We start from the raw sequence: 17,787 nt of genomic DNA, 5'->3' as shown, positions 1-17,787 counted from the left end.
GAGCCTTGGTGGGAGATGTGTGCTGTCGCAGAGACAGAGTGAGTATGAGGTATCAGAGAGAAGAATTCAGCACTTTACTGGGGGAATGGAGAAGAACATTGACCTTCTTCCTGCAGTGCCGGGGGCATTCCTGCAGACAGCTGAGTGCTCCAACCTGGGAGGCAACCTTGAATGAGGTTAACATCGTCTGGCGTCATGGCTTCCACTGCCGGACCTGAGGACAGGTAAGTTCTGCCTGTGCACCAGCCCACCCAACAGGACCTCCAGGACCATGCCCACAAAACAGGGCATTAGTTTCCCTCATTTACCATGTTTGGGGTAAATGTCAGGAGCCATGCAAGGCAGCTCCAGACTGATAGTGCTTGTCTGGGTCCGTAATGGGCTCTTAAATATGGTGCTGGTCAACCTGAGGTCTCTGGTGAGCGGCAAGTTGCTTTAGGCACAGCGCGTGGTAAGATGAAGGGAATATTGTGATACTTGTCATAAGGGCTGAAATACCAATTAATGCAACAATTTAGTAGGAAATGGGGAGAAAACACAGACTCATATGAGAATCACTGCACCAAACTCAACACAACTGTCACTTAGCTAAATTACCATTAGATTTCACCTTTTATATGTCAATAAAGTTGCCTCTCACTAATGCCTTGTATAATTTAGTGAGACCTACCTATTATCGGACTCAATTTCTTTAGAAATAAAGGCCAAGTTTCCACTTGCCTTCCCTATTGCCTGGTGAATCTTTGCAATTTGACATTTTGTAATTTATGCTTAAAGACCCTCAAATCCCTCTGTGCTGCAGCTTTCTACAATTTTTCTCCATTTAAATAATATTCAGTTCTTTTGTTCTTCCTACCATAGTGTGTAACCTTACATTTTTCCACTTTATATTCAATATGCCAAGTTTTTGACCACTCATTTAACCTGCCCATATCCCTCTGTAGACTCCTTATGACATCCTCACCACTTCCCAACTATTATTGTGTTCTCCTTGGCTATAGTACAAGTTATTGGTATATATTATAATTGTGGCCCCAGCTCTGATCCCTCTACTTACAGGTTGCCATCCCAGTCGTTAGCCAGTCGTCTATCCAGGTTAACATACTATCTCCAACACCTTGGGCTTTTACCTTATTGAGTAGCCTAAATTGCAGTACCTTATCAAATGCCTTCTGGAAATTCAACTATATCACATCTACTGGTTCCTCATTCCCTCTCCTGCCTGTTGCCTCCTCAAAGAACTTTAATAAATTTGTCAGGCACGATTTCCCCGTTATGAAGCCATGTTGACTCTACTTGATTATTTTATGTATTTCTAAAAGGTCTGCTATGACATCCTTTATAGTCATAAAATCACAGAGTCATAGAGTCATACAGCGTGGAAACAGACCCTTCGGTCCATCCAGTCCATGCCCAACATAATCCCCAACTAAACTAGTCCCACCTGCCTGCTTCTGGCCCATATCCACCAAACCTTTTCCATTCATGTACTTAGTGAGGTGTCTTTTAAACACTGTGATTGTACCCACATCCACCACTGCCTCAAGACATTCATTCCACATGTGAACCACCCTCTGTGTAAAAAAAATTGCCTCTCATGTCTTTTTTAAATCTCTCTCCTCTCACCTTAAAAATGTGTCCCCCTAGTCTTGAAATCCCCCATCCCTGGGAAAAGATGACTACCATTAACTCTATCTATGCCTCTCATTATTTTACAAACTTCTATCAGGTCTAACATTTTCCCAGGTGGCTGTGTAGCCAACTGGTGTATAGTTACATCTCTTTTCCTTTCTGACATTGACAATTTTCCAATCCTCTTGAACTTTTCCAGAATTTAAGGATTCTTGGAAACTATTACCCGTGCACCCGCTATCTCTATAGCTACTTGCTTTAATATCCTAAGATGCAACCCATCAGATCCAGGGGACTTAATTATACCATTATGAATGACTGCTGAAACCGCAACTGACTTACTGTGGCCATTTCTGGACACCATACTTTAAGACGGCTGTCAAAGCATTAGAGAGGAAGAGATGCACAAATAATACCCTAGATGGAAAGCCTCAACTATGGAACAAAACAGAAGAAACTAAGGTTCTTATCTTTAGAGCTGTAAAGCTTATGAAGAGATTTGGCAGAATTGCTCTGTAGTAACTCAGGGAACACAACTGGAAAAGAATGTCATTTATTGTTGAACACAAGGTAGAGCCACTACTTGTGGCCAACGTAGGCTAGTCTTAGCCCTGGAAAAACAGTTCATAGAATCATAGAACCCCTACAGTGTGGAAACAGGCTATTCGGCCCAACAAGTCCACACTGCCCCTCTGAAGAAAATCCCACCCAGACTCCTTCCCCTTCACCTGTATTTCCCATGTCTACTCCACCCAACCTAAACAGTTCTGTAGACTCATCCCTGGGTCTGCTTTTTTAAAAAAAGTTTGACCTATTTTTTGTAATCAACCTGTTCAAAGATGTTATTATTCACATTTGAAGCAAGTGGGTCTTAAACCCAGGGCTTTCAGTCCAGAGGTAGGGACACTACCATTTCGCCATAAAAGGGCCTATGGTCTGCTTTATTTTTTAAAAAGTTTCTTTTTATTTAACCTATTTTTCTGATCAACCTGTTCAGAGAGGCATAAATTTAAAACAAAAACTGAGACAACATCAGACAAAATAATTAATGGAGCAATGCATTATGACCTGGGCTGTACTTTGCAAGAGATGGTGGAAGCAGATTCAATGGACATCTTTAAGAGGGAATTGGATAAATAGTTAAAGAGGAGAAATTTGCAGGGCTATAGGCAAAGAATAGCGAAGTGACACTAATTCTAAAAGCCCTCATCTGCGCTACATCATTTCAGAATTCACAAAACCTGTTTAGGTTCATAGTTTCTCAAAAGTGGAGTCACAGGTAGATGGGACAGTGAAGAAAGTGTTTGGTATGCTTGCCTTTACTGGTCAGTGCATTGAGTACAGGAGTTGGGAGGTCATGTTGTGGCTGTACAGGACATTGGTTAGGCCACTTTTGGAATACTGTGTGCAATTCTGGTCTCCCTGCTATTGGAAGGATGTTGTGAAACTTGAAAGGGCTCAGAAAAGATTTACAAGCATGTTGCCAGGGTTGGAGGGTATGAGCTATAGGGAGAGGCTGAATAGGCTGGGGCTATTTTTCCTGAAGCACCAGAGGCTGAGGGATGACCCTATTAGAAATTTATAAAATCATGAGAGGCTTGGATAGGGTGAATAGCCAAGGTCTTTTCTCTCCAGTGGGAGAGTCCAAAACTAGCAGGCACAGGTTTTAGGTGAGAGGGGAAAGATTTAAAAGAGATCTGAGGAGCAACTTTTTCACGCGCAGGGTGGTGCGTGTATGGAATGAATTGCCAGAAGAAGTGGCGGAGGCTGGTACAAGTAAACATTTAAAAGGCATCTGGGTGGGCATGTGAATAGGAAGGGTTTAGAGGGATATGGTCAAGTGCTGGCAAATGGGACTCGATTAACTTAGGATAACAAGGTGTAGAGCTGAATGAACACAGCAGACCAAGCAACATCAGAGGAGCAGGAAAGCTGACGTTTCGGGCCTAGATCCTTCATCAGAAATGGCCCATTGTTATCTCAGATTCTCCAGCATCTGCAGTTCCTACTATCTCAGATTAATTTAGGATATTTGGTCAGCATGGACAAGTTGGACCAAAGGGTCTGTTTCCATGCTGTACAACTCTATGACTCTATGTTCCTAGATCCCATGATCTCTTAATGGTCCTGGCGTGCAGCTCTCCTTCCCAGTAATTCTATGCCTCTCTCTCTATCATACTCCCTTATTGTTTATTTCTGACTTATTTCTCATTGATGGTATGTTCATTGATACCACCACCGCTACACCTGGGCTGCATTTTTGGTCTTTCTCTCACCCTCTTGAGTTTCATTGTCTTTAATGCAACAACTGAGATAGAAGGCTTATTACTTAGGAATTGTGGACTATTTAATGAAACTTTCTTTTCAAATTTAGCGCTTGAACATGGCTGAACACAAACAAGATCTGACTGAAGATGTATCAAGTGGAGATGCAGAGGAACAGTCTGAAGCTCCACCAGAATTACTGAAGAATGTTGGAGAGCATCTTGATCAGAATAAAGGAAGTAGTTCACCGAGTTCAACTCCACGTAAAATTAAGTTTTTCTTTGACCCTGAAAATGCAGAAGAGAACGCCAGTACTTTAGCTCCTGAAGACACAGGACAACTAGCTACAAATGATCTGACCATGACTGAAAGTACAGTAAACCAAGCCAATCAGAGTCCTGACCTGCAGGATGGAGCAGTCTCTGAAGATTTAGAAACAGTCAGTGCCGCAGGGCAACCACCAGTTCCATCACCTGACAGTGAAATCCATCCAGCTGAAGAAAAGAAGCATGATAATAATATTGGAGAACAAACGTCAGTCGATAAACCAATGGATCAGGTGGACATAGGAGTTTCAGTTGCAAGCTCGACCAGTGCTCAGCAACCATCTGCTCCTGGAAGTCATTCAAATATGGCCAGTACTTCAACTTCTCAAGATATAGGACAGGTAGATACTGATAATTTACTTTAAGTTTGCATATTTTCTAAGTTTTAAAACTTTACATTTAGAACTCCTACCTCACCCACAGAAAGATATACAGATCAATGATTCATATTATATTCTACTGTGCACTTCTGAAGGTGTTATTTTGCCAGTTTGTGTAACTTTAAAGTGTACAATCATTTAGATAGTTTTCTAAAATTTGAAATTAATACTTTTAACTTGTTTTAATGGAGGTTTCATATTCAAAGTCACCCTAAATCATTGATATTTACAGCGCAGAAGGAGGTACATTGATTCATTGCATCTGTACCATCTCTTTGCCAGAGCAAACTGAAACTGTTTCCATCTTCCTACACTCCCCATACTGTTATTTGCTGATTTGTTTGAAATCATAATTAAGCATTTTTCAGCAGAAAGAAGTTGCATTAATGTGTATGAGTTTGTGACAATCATAAAAAATGTTCCAATATGTTTTCAATAAAAGGATAAAGCACTGCTATACAATCTGTATTTCTGTTCCCATGGATACAGATGAATGTGTTGCCATACCACTTGTTTTTGTTCAGATCTGTTGTATCAATGCAAAAAGAAAGATAGCTATTTGAAGTCTGGTGGAAGTTGCAATGAAAACACAAAGATATTTTTCTGCAATATAGCTTTTGGATTGTTCTGTTTTATATTTTCCATTGCATGCATGAAATGTGGAAAATCAAACAAGCACCTTGTTCTGTACCAGTGTGGTATTTAACCTCACCCGTGATAACCCACTTTTTGTAATAGAATAGAAATTAATGGTAAATTAACTGTGGTTTAAATTGATGGACTGAGTAAATTTATATTGAAATCACTGGAAGTATTACAAATTTCTCATTATGAAATAGTTTAGGTGTTCATCATAGCATGTTGATTTTTCAGCCCAGGATTGGGGCTAGAATAAGGTAACAGGTTCTGCGGATTAGTGCTTGAATAGCAGGGCAAATGTATTTTTCAGATGGACTTTGGGCACACAGCAAAGTGGCCAGAGTGGAAGATGTAGTTTGCACAGGATAGTGAGACATACACACTACAAATGCAAAACAAGCATACATATAGTTATCATCAATCTGATGGTACAGTTTTAAAGTGATTCATGTATCATTTATAAATAACACCAATCAGAAATATCTGTTTATTTTTCACAACTGTCACATGAGGATACTCTCCATGAATGAAGAGTGCAGGAGGACATGCGAAATGCAGCATCAGGCATCTCTAAAAATGAAATGTCAGCTTAGTGAAGTTATCAATCCGAACTACTTGCTTACCAAAGATTGTAAGCAACATGCAATAGGCAGCGCTAAGTGGTCCCATAGCCACTGGATCAGGTCTAAACATTGCAGTCCTGCTACATCCAGTTGTGAAAGGAAATGGACAGTTCGTTATCTCACTGGAGGAGGATGTTCCACCTACATCCCCATCTTCAGTTGTAGGGGAGCCCAGGATATCAGTACTAAAGATGAGGCGGAGGCATTTGTTTGTATCTCCAGTCAGAGTGCCAAGTGGATGATCTATCTCGGCCTCCTCCTGAGGTCCATGCCATCACGGATGCCGATTTTCAACCATTTCGATACACTCCATGAGATACCAAGAAGCGGCTGAAGGCATTGGATACTGCAAAGGCTATGGACCCTGACAACATTCTGGCAAAATGATTGAAAATTTGTTCTCCAGACTAGAAATGTTCCTAGCCAAGCTGTTCTAGTACACTTAGAACAATTGGATCTGTTTGGCAATGTGAAAATTACACAAAAAGCAGGATAAATCCAACCAACAAATCCAACTGAGTTGGGCCAGACATATAAATACTGTTGCTTCAATGTTCTCTTACCCATCGCCGCCGATGCATAGTGGTAGTAGTGTATGCCATCGACTATTCAAGATGCCTTGCAACAAATCACCATAGCTCCTTAGACAGTACCTTCCAAATCTGTGACCTCGACCACCAGAAAGTCACAGCAACAGATACATGGGAATGCCACAATCTGCAAGTTCCCCTCCACACACCATCCTGACTTGGAATTATACTGTCATTCTTTCACTGTTGCTGGATCAAAATCCTCACTCTGTTGAACAGCACCCACAAGCGTGGGCTGTATCAGTTCAAGAATGCAGCTCACTGTGATGTTTTCAAAAGTATTTATGGATGGGCAATGAATGAAGGCTTAACCAATGATGCCCATGCCCCTCAAAGATTTTAAAAAAAACAGCAAACTAGAGCCAATTCTGGGAATGAGTATCAACTTTCATCTGCACAAGCAAGAGTGGTTGGAGTGAGAGTGGCTAAAACTCAATCATAAGTGGAAGTAGCATCAAGCAAACTGGGAAAGAAGATGTATGTAAAAAGGGATAAAATAAGTGTGTATAACGTCAGAGAGATTGGTATTTGTAAAAGAAAGGTTGAATCAGATTATTGAGAACCGTGTGAGCAGAGGCAGATTGGGATGTATGAGAGTAGAATTACTCCAAGGCCAATTAGAGGAGTAGTGCAATCTAACAAGTGACAAGAGGGAAAACAGAAACTGTGTGAAGAAGAGAAGTTAGTTTGGAATGTGTGAAATTAGAAATATAATGTGACTTATTTGAGGAGAGATGGATTGGTACCTGTCAGGGGTGGACAGTGGAAGGAACCAGTAAATGAAGAATAATGTTTGCTCTAATGGGCATGCGTCCATGGCCGTGCAGCAATCTAGAAAGTAGTATTAAAATAAAATATTAAAATGAACAGAACTTGCAGAACTTTGTATCACTTCAGTGACTTTAAAATGTAAGCTGCCTTTGGCAAATTGTGGTGTACAGAGGAGTTTTTAATGGCCAGAACAAAGAAAATTCAGAGGGAACGTTGTTCAGAGATGAGTTTTGTGAAGTTGCACTATTCTGGGGACAGTATCTCATCCGGTGACTCCAGAAAATGGTAAGTTTGATCACTCTATTAAACAGGCATTTGGAATAATTCAGGCCAACATTTCAAACCTTCACAGCAGGCAACATCAAATATTTTATTCTAATCATATAGAGTGTTTTATTTGATAGCTTGTTCATAATAATCTCAGATTTTGTTTTGAGTAATCATATTGATGATGACAGGATATTTGAAATTTATGGTGGAGTCTGGTTTGTAATTATTTTCAAACATTTCTTTCCTACTGTATAAAGGTGTTTACCAGATGGAACATATTATGGATGGCCTGTTTAGAACATTGGGACTTAAATGTTTAATTTTTTGCTTTGTATCTAATGAAGGATGGCCAAGGAACTGTTAGTCAGGAAGCGGTAGAGGAAATCCGAACTTTCTCTGCTCCGCCAAGGCTACGTCCTGATCCGGCATTTTGCGTACCTAATGTATTGGCGAGTGATCTATGCAGCTGTGCAGCAGATGATTCTATGTTAGAAACAGACGCATCATTGGTTGAGACTGCCATCTGTGATACTGTGTTTGAAGAAAAATCCTACATTAAACAAAATTCTTTGGTAAGAAATGATTTTGTTATTGCCACCTTCTGAAATTAATTTTTTCTAATAGCAAGGAATACTGCCTGTCCTCTCTTTCACAATTTTAATGCCTGTCTCTCCGCTTTTACATTTTCCCTTCATGGCATGTACTAAGACAGCAGACAATTCTTTCCAAAACTTTGTCAGTACTGTTCTTAAAGAAGTCATCGGGAGGTGAATGAACTTGTTTGGTTCAATTTCTTTTTGGATATTTCCCATCTGAGAAGGTGAGCTTATCAGATGAGAGACCCTGGTTGTAATCTCATGCTAGCATTCCAATGCACTGTGCCAAACACAATCTCAGTTTCCTAACATTTGTAAAATGTTACTTCAGCATTGATAAACAAATTAGTTATATTGAAAAATAGTTCAAATTCACTTTTTTTTTTGGTAAGCATTATTACTTGAGGTATTTTTGAAAAAATGCAACTGGAAATATATGGTTGCATTGAAAGTATAGATATCTGAATTTCTAATAGATATTTACACATTGTGATTTCAACATTATATTAACTGCTGGAATGCATAATTGTTTAAGTTTTAGCAGCATAAATCATTTACATACATAGCACAGATTTGTATTCTTTTACCAGAACTTAGTATGGTCTTTTGGAATAAATCGAGATACTCCAGTGCATGCTCTACATATTGATAACCGGAGGTTGATCCTTTATGCTTCTTCTCACACTGCAGTCATGAACAACTTTTCAATTACTCGTCAACACCTCTTACAGGTATGTAATAATTGATATAGTTTTGTTTGTTTTTTGGTCAAGTATTTTGATGGGATGAGATGATGGTGGGAGGAGGCTCATGCGGAATGTAAAACCAGTATAGCCCTCTCAGGTCTAATGGATTATTACTGAGCTGTAAATCTGTGATTCTCCAAAAAGCTTTTAAAATTTGGCAAAAATGATTTAGCTCTAACAAATTCTACTAATTGGCCTTGACTAATGTGGCCTTAAGAGGTGTATTTTGTCCTTTTTTTTAATGAAGAAAGGTCGAGAAGGAGGTAATAAGCAGTCTGCTCAAAGCCAATAAAGTAAACAGCTTGTGAGGCCTTGGATTTTTTTTAAAAAGTTGGAATAATAGAAAGTGTGAGGTGATTCATTTTGGAAGGACAAACTTGAAAGCAGAATACAAGGTTAACGGAAAGATTCTTGGCAGTGTGGAGGAGCAGAGGGATCTTGGGGTTCATGTCCACAGTTCCCTGAAAGCTGCCACCCAGGTGGATAGAGTTGTTAAGAAGGCGTATGGTGTGTTAGCTTTCATTAATAGAGGGATTGAGTTCAAGAGCCATGAAGTTATGCTCCAGCTATACAAAAGCCTGGTTCAGCCACATCTGGAGTATTGTGTCCAGTTCTGGTCACCTCATTACAGGAAAGATGTGGAAGCATTAGAAAAGGTGCAGTGGAGATTTACCAGGATGTTGCCTGGAATGGAGGGAAGGTCTTACAAGGAAATGTTGAGAGAGCTAGGGCTTTTCTCTTTAGAACGACAAAGGATGAGAGGTGACTTGATAGAGGTGTACAAAATGATCAGAGATATATATAGAGTGGACAGCCAGAGACTTTTTCCTAGGGTGGAGGTAGCTTTTACGAGGGGACATAGTTTTAAAGTGAGTGGAGGTAGATATCAGGGAGACGTCAGAGGTAGGTTCTTTACTCAGAGAGTGGTAGGGGCGTGGAATGCATTGCCGGAGAGGGTAGTGGAGTCGGCCTCATTAGGGGCATTTAAGCGGCTATTAGATAGGCATATGGATGATAGTATAAGGTAGCGGTGGAGGCTATATAGACCTTAGGTTTAGGGTAAAAGTTCGGCACAACATCGTGGGCCAAAGGGCCTGTACTGTTCTATGTTCTATGTTCTAAACGGCCTGAATGGGTGGAGTCAAGCTCCCTCAGAACCAGGGCAGAATGTGCAAACTCCACATAGACAGTCGCCCGAGGGTGGAATTTGTCTGGTTAGCACACAAAACAATACTTTTCACTGTATTTCAGTACATGTTACAATAATAAAGCAAATCAAGTCAAATCATTGCCACTTTGAAATTTGGAGCTTGAACTTCCTGCCTGAGGTTTCCTCCCTTATAGTGTCAGCTGAACAAGATTTTACACTGAGAAATTTCCAAAATCAATCAAGTGCCCTGTGAAATAATCTTGTTTAAGTCCAAAGTACTGGCACAGTAAGCCACATGCAAGTCACCAACTTTCACTGGACAAGTTACAGAGGCATGAAACAAACTGGGGAAGTCAGGCTAAATTGTGTTGAATTATGTATAAATGATGTGCAAGTGGGCAATAAAGCATATCCATGATCTTCCTGCAGTTTACAGTCAAGTTTTCCATTTTATTACCTTCTTGCCACTGACATAATTGCTTACAGTTTTCAGGAATCTAATGCATGGCCTTCTGTGCAAATCTTTGTGCCTGCCCACCCCCTATGCCAGCTTGCCCACTCTAACAAGCTCTACAAAAGCTAGCATTGTTTAGACATGTTGGTCTGTGGTAAAGCAATTTGTCCTTCTTTTCCTTCTTCAACAAATTTATAATTTAGGATATTCTGCAACACTGCAGGATTATTTGCACATTTAAAGGATTTAAATAAAATGCAGCCTGAACTCTGTTGCATCTTCTTTGCCTTTTTTCAACAGCCTAAGCTACTTGCTAATTTGATCCAATGACTTAACCATCACAAATTTTGCTAAAATGTTCAAAAGGTCCTTTGCTGAAGCTGGTTCTTCTTCCTTTAGTACATTAATTTTTCCTTTCAGCTGTAATATGTAAAAATCCACAGAAATATTTATTTATTATCTCTGCCTTGTGTTTGTGCCTCACAACTAGACTTCTTTCCTCTTACCCTCTCTGTATATCACAAAAATATTAAAAATAACTAATAAGGTAATACTTTAGATACTTTCTTAAATAGTTTAATGCTTAGGCACTTATTAATAATGGGTATCACATTTTGATATGCATTACTAAACATTAATCATAATTGATACAGCAGTTAATGGTCTATGAATCCAGATTAATGATCTGGAGATGAGTTCAAAACACATTACAACAGCCAAGGAATTTAAATTTCAATTATTAGACAAATCTGGAATAAAAATGATTGGCATAAGATCCTTTTGTTTGCTAATGTCCTGTAGCAGGGAGGAAATCTACCATCTTTACTCACTATATGTGACTCCTGGCCCCTGGAAATGTGATTGACTCCTAACTGTGCACTGAAATCCCCAAACAAGTCTTTCAGTCAATTAGGGATGGATGATAGAATCTGGCCCTATCCCATGAAGGAACAAAAAAACCCAGGTATCCAGAGTAGCATAGAAAATCTAAAGCACTTTTTTAAAAAAAGCAGGTTCTTTTTTACTTCTTGTGTAACAAAATGTAATTTCCTCTTTAGGGTCACTGTAGTCCACTTTCATGTATAGCTGTGAGTGGGAATAGGAGATGGGTGGCAACAGCAGACCAAAGCCCGGAGAGTCTAGTCATTGTGTGGGACACTTTCTCAGGGTAAGTTTGAAAGGTTGATGACCAGTGTTCTTGAACTGAATTCTACCTGTCCCTGTGATATGGAATTTTTTTGTTGTTTTAAATGATCCATTTAAAATGTTTTATTTTGTTCCCTTTTCATTACTTTTGAACTTTACACTTGCTTAGTGTTTAACAGTACAGGAAACATCTTTTCAAGCCTGTGGTAATTCTGTACTTAACTAGATTGTTAAAATATGTCTGAGAATACTTCAGGGTGATTCTCCTTCCACTTTTCCTTCCTGCTTTTGACAGATTGGCAGTGCAGTAGGATTGCTGACATTATATAAGAACGTATTCAACCACTTTGTAGCACCATGGATGACCCTGGGAACCCAGGAGTTTGTATTCAAGGCAATATTTAAAATTTATCTTGTGCTGTAAACATTAGGTTTATGTTTGTTACAGAAATGATAGTGAGTAGAAAAGTGAACTGCTAATATTAGACAGCAGTACTATGCAATTTCTGGCAATATGTATCAATTTGTGACCCTTTGTAACTTTCAAAAGCTGCTGTCAGTTAGCATAAAATGTATCACTGTCATTGATAACATGGCGAATGACTTGATTGTTTTGCGCTACACATATCCGAAGCCTGGCTGTCCTCAATCAATGTAAAAATATAGTCGTTTATCAGGCAGAATGCTTAATTAGTGTTGAAAATAAATTTTGTGTTGGGACAGGAATTACAAAGTCGTGTTCTGAATTAACGTCTGGCACAGACTAACATTCTCTTTCTCCTGGCCTACCATAAGTTCCTATGAGAAATTAATTTGGATAATGTCAGTTTATTTCTTTGACAGGATGTTTCTGCAGCCCAGGACTAAATAGGTTGAAAATAGTACTCCTCTTATGTTAGCAGTTTCAGTAAGGCCACAAATAGCTGATGTAAGAAGTGGAAAAATATCTCACTGAGGCATATCTCTTTTGAATTTGTGATGTGCCTTTGAGAGCTACAAAGCAAAAGCTTTGTATCTAACTATGGGATGGTGGGGCTGCTTGATACTAATGCTGGGTAAATGAAAGATTCCATTTCTAGCATTAACGTGCTTCATGTTTACTGAGCCAATATTTGTTTTGAAATTTTTTTTTTCCATATTCATATAGGGAGATGATATGTTGCATATAATTGTTTATGTAAATTGTAATGATCTATTTTGTAATCACTATCTCTTTGCTCTTTTGCGTTCCAGTATACCTGTACAAACACTGTTTGATTGTCATCCAGAGAATGGAGTTGGTGCCATGGCTATGACTCAAGATGCAAAGTACCTAGCAACAGTTGGCAGGGGAACAGTTCAGGTACACAAAGGATTATGATATTCCATTTACCTTTTTGGATATGTTTTCATTCATTAACTCTGCGACAATACATGCATAGGTACTTTATCCTACAAAATAAGAATATTGTTGTTGGTAAAGAATTATGCATTACATGAGAAGACAGGCCATTGGTCCATCGGGTCCACACTGACCCTCTAAAGAACATCCCACCCAGATCCACCCAATCCCTGGATTTCCCATGGCTAATCCACCTATCCTACACATTGCTGGACACTAAGGGCAATTTAGCAATCCACCTAACCTGCACATCTATGGACTGTGGAAGGAAACCAGAGTACCCAGAGGAAACCCACGCAGACACAGGGAGAATATGCAAACTCCACACCACACAGATAATCATGCAAGGGTGGAATTGAACCCAGGTCCCTGGCACTCTGAGGCAGCAGTGCTATCAACTGAGCCACCATCTGAAAACAGACTATTGGTCAATATTGCAGTTTTGAGGCAGATGATGGTGAATGGAGATCCCCAAATTGAAATGAGTGGATAGCAGCAGTCTCTTATTGTTTTACAAAGAAAGCAGCAAGTTCTAAGAAACTGATGGATATACTGGAAAAAGAATGCTCTGAACTGCAATGTGCAAAGAAAAATATGGGAACGTAATCTGTAGTCTTTTGTTTGTTTTCTTTTATTATAGGTTGATTTATCTGAAAAGAAAAAGGGGAATCTGTTATCTGTTATCCTGAAGGATGGCTGAGACCTTAAGAAATGTGGAAATTATGGATATATTAATTAAGAGATAATTGGATTTGAATTGGTTGTATGGGGAGTCAGTAAACAGTGGAATTTAATTGATGAAAATAATTCAGTTATATGCAAGAGCAGTCCTAGAATAAAAAGATAAACTGGGGTATGGGTTTTATGGAGTGAGGCTAACTGAAATAAAACTCTCAACAAAAGCGTGGACTCCAACTGAATGTTTCTTAATGAGGAACTTTATCAAAGGTCTCTGGAAATCCACACAAATAACATTAATTGACATTCCTTTTGTTACCTCATCAAAACAATTGACCAAGTTTTTAGATACAACTTCCCTGTCACAGATCCTAGCTTTTTCTGATCACCTGGCTATTTTCGAGATATTCAATCATTCTATACTTTGTTATATATTTCTGTAATTTCCCGATAATAGGCTTTAGTCCAACTGGTCTATAATTCCTTGGTTTCCCTATGTCATTCTCCTTAAACTGCAAAACAACATATGCAATTAATCTGAAAGATTAGTTCCTGAAACAAGAGAATTTTACAAGGACACAGTTTGGGCATCTGCAGTGCTCTCACCACCTTTCTTTAAAACCCGAGGATGAAAAACATTGGTCCTGGGGGTTTGTCACTCTTCACTGCCAATAGGTAAATCCTGCTCTTGCTAATGGTGAGTTTGGAGGTGGGAAGGGCATTTAATTAGGTGGGCTAGTGTTGTACCTGAATCCTGCCACTCACCCGCCTCCAACAGAATTAGGTCATAGAGAAGATGGGAGAGGTCCATTGTCAACCTTCCTGTCACATTTCCAATTAAGGAATTAATGTTCAATTAATATCCACTTGAGGGTCTTATCCTACTGCTGTTGGGATTAACCCAGCCATGCATGGCCGGAAATTCTGTCAACTGAATGGAGTGAATATTGGGGGTAGATGGGGTTTGGTTGAGGTCTCTCAATCAAAAGCAATCAGCGCCTTATCGAGGCCTAGGACATAAGGAAGGGGGCCCAATGAAATCCACCCCCCTGCTGCCTTGATTTCTAAATCCTTCAGAACTCTCATGTTCCTGATTCGTTTCAGGGTTGGATGGTTAGGACAAGGGTTACCCTCTGCAACCAGGGCTGACAAATCCATTATGCAACCCCTGATTGAGGCAGCATGTAGATCCAATACAACCCATTGTTCCTCCAGGGCCATCATAGTACAGACAATAGGTCTCCTGAAGATGAGATTCCGATGCTTGAGTTGGTCTGGAAGGGCCTGGTGGTATAGTCCAGACAAAGCGTACCATATAATTCTAGCAGGTTGTGGAGCACACAAAAAGGGGATGCGATGGACTCTGGAGAGCTGGGAGAGTGGCAGCAGTCTGAGTGGAGGTAGGTGAGGACATTGAGCAGGAAGATCATCACCTTCAGCATGGTCAAGCAGTGCAGCATCAGATACAACAAGCCAGATCTCAATTGGCACCTGGTACCTATAGATATGAGCTGGGTTTAATGATCATTCATTGTCTGTTCCCAGAGCAAGTGCTGCTTTCTGTTTGCATGTTTCTTCTTTGGTTTTCCTGTTGAATCAAAGTGAACATTTTCAACCATTTGAAGACTTGCCACTTTGTGATACTTCCACATTGAACACTGTTATGCTGCTCTGGACATTCCCTTAAATAGGGCTCTAAGATAGTATTGCGCTAAGGATGGGTAATCTGTGTAGCTTGGATTCCAGTAGCTAGTTACAATGACATTCGATTAGACGGGTGATAATGAAAATATGAACCTATAGTTGCAATGGAGTGTCACCTGTGCTACCCATGTGCCCTCAGAAGCTTCTCTTTTTTTCAAATTCTGCTTCAACCACCTGTACTTTGAAGGGCAGCTCCAGGTTGGTAGTTCTTAACCTAGTATACAACTGGTTTTAAATATGGTGCTGGTGCTGGGAGTCCCAGTAGTGGCAGTTAGTTCTATCATCGCTGAATCCACAATAGTACAAACTAGCCATCATTGAGGTGTGCTACATAAGTAATGAGGAAAGCCATGGAAAACTGCATGAGAAGGCTCGCTAGAACTCATGGAAAGAAACCTTCTATGAAAATCCGAAAATTGATGCTTAACCAATTTTTGATAAGATATAATATAGGCAGCAGAGGTTTCTTTGATGACAATTTGATGGAAAATGGAAAATTAGAGGTTTGGTGAGATGTACTGGAATCATTGCATCTGCAAGTGTTGAAGTAGGAACTGCTGGGCTGAACTAGGAATGGAGGCAGGTGATGTTACGTATTTGAAAGTAACCAGTATTTGTGATGGATGAGTTATGAGTTGGAAAGTCAGCTCAAGGTTAAAAAGGATATCAGTCTGGAAAATGGTTTGTTAGAACCTGAATCACTGGTTCGTGAAGAGGATGGAACTGTTTCCTGGGATATTGAGTTAGTAACAATGGATTTGGTCTCTCATTCATTAGTTGAAGGAAATTATAAAGAAAATAAAAGATCCTCAGGGCTGTTAATTTAGGTGAATGGGTCCTTGACTCTCCCTCTTCACTCTCACTTTGAATAATCTAGCAGGTCCTGGATGGGTTGGGGTACCTACAAGCTTTCTGGATGAGCTAGCTTAAAAGTACACCGCTCCTGTTCCAGCCCCCAAGAGCTGTTGAAAATTCCAGCCTGTGTCTCAAAATGAAGTTGAAGAACATGAGTATAATAAAGAGGAAGAGGCAAAAATAAATCTTTGTGAGACAATAGAGTGCAGGGTTGGAGTAGTAGCTCTGATGGGGTAGTTGTGAACACAAACGAGGGAGGACTATCTGTGGGAGCTGGATAATGAGGGTGAGGTGGGATGATCCACTACAAACACATTGAAATTGGTCTGTGATCTTGGTTAGATCCATTTCAATGCTTTGGGAGAGTGATTGGAGAGATTCAACAAAGATATAAAACGTTATTGCTGAAAAGAAAATTGAATTTTGTCCTTCATTATTTGTTCATGTTATTGTGCCTCAAATTGAGCTTTTTGTACTTTTTTTTTAAGCGTGTGTCCATCTGGGACTGGACTTCAGAAGCAAAAGGACCTCTTTGTTCTGTGGACCTCAGTCCTGCCTTCAGCATTCAGGTACACACTAAAACATTATCATAAATTACAATTTTTGCAACAGTTAAGATACATTAAAATTAAGTTAAAAGCCACATTCAATAAAGATGAAATTTTCATGTTATATATGGCTGTCATTTCAAAGTTATACATTGTTTCTCCTGGGAAACATCTCATGATCGAATGGTGGAGCAGACTCAATGAGCCAAATGGCTTAACTCTGCAGCTTATCTTATGGTTTTATGGAACATTCCTTGGAGGCTTGTGTCCCTACATAGGGAGCCTCTGGCTCTGAGAGAACACACAAGAAGTCAGCCATGTACTGTCAAATATTCTTTCATCCATTTGCATAGAATTTACATTAGGCCCAAATGGCTTCAGAGGGTGTTGTTTGTATGGAATGAACTGCCAGAGGAAGAATGGAAGGTGGGTCCAATTATGTAATTTGAAAGGTTTCTGGATGGGTGTGTGAATAGGAAGGGTTTAGAGGGATCTGAACCAAATGCTGGCAAATGTGTTGGGACCAACTGTCACCAAGACATCATCCTCTCTTGATTGCTCATCGCCTGCCTTTCAAAATACAATTTCCTATTGAAATAACTGCACAGAGGTCAGTATCCTATCACCAAGACATCCTTTATTTACATGTGCACATGAAAATTGGCTGTGACCACCCAGCTCAGAGTCAGTCCCTGAAGTCAGGAGACTCTCTGAATCACCTGTTTACATCTGTCAGCCAAGGCTCCCTGATTTGCCCATGTTAGTCAAAGATCTCATAGTCAATATGATTCACCTGCTTCCGATCACTATGCCCCTGCACCTTACTTTTCTCTCCATGTGTTCACTGATTCCTACCCATCCTAAAAGTGTGGCACTCTATCTCGTTCCAGTGGCCATTGATCTTCTTCCTGCTCCTGCTTGCAGTTCCGGCAGCACTCACTGCTGAGGTGCACCGCTGCCAGGATGCACCACTGCTGGGTTGCAGTATCACCAGGCTGTAGTACTGCCAGGCTGCACCGCTGCTGGGTTGCAG

General features: G+C 40.0%; 1 protein-coding gene across 1 annotated transcript in view; it reads left to right on the top strand.

Annotated features, from left to right (window-relative positions):
- Positions 1–17,787, top strand: part of cfap251 (cilia and flagella associated protein 251) — a 48,859-nt gene that overhangs the window by 5,062 nt on the left and 26,010 nt on the right. Inside the window, exons 2-7 of the mRNA XM_048611584.1 lie at positions 4,007–4,564; positions 7,841–8,068; positions 8,683–8,823; positions 11,501–11,610; positions 12,822–12,930; positions 16,695–16,775. Of these exons, the coding sequence (XP_048467541.1) occupies positions 4,016–4,564; positions 7,841–8,068; positions 8,683–8,823; positions 11,501–11,610; positions 12,822–12,930; positions 16,695–16,775 (1,218 nt within the window). The 5' untranslated portion in view covers positions 4,007–4,015. The remainder of the gene's footprint in view (positions 1–4,006; positions 4,565–7,840; positions 8,069–8,682; positions 8,824–11,500; positions 11,611–12,821; positions 12,931–16,694; positions 16,776–17,787) is intronic.

Source organism: Rhincodon typus, chromosome 24, assembly GCF_021869965.1.
Source record: "Rhincodon typus isolate 14 chromosome 24, sRhiTyp1.1, whole genome shotgun sequence".
NCBI classification, from domain to species: domain Eukaryota; kingdom Metazoa; phylum Chordata; class Chondrichthyes; order Orectolobiformes; family Rhincodontidae; genus Rhincodon; species Rhincodon typus.
The sequence above is the reverse complement of the archived record's forward strand: the minus strand, read 5'-3'. Positions and strand labels throughout refer to the sequence as shown.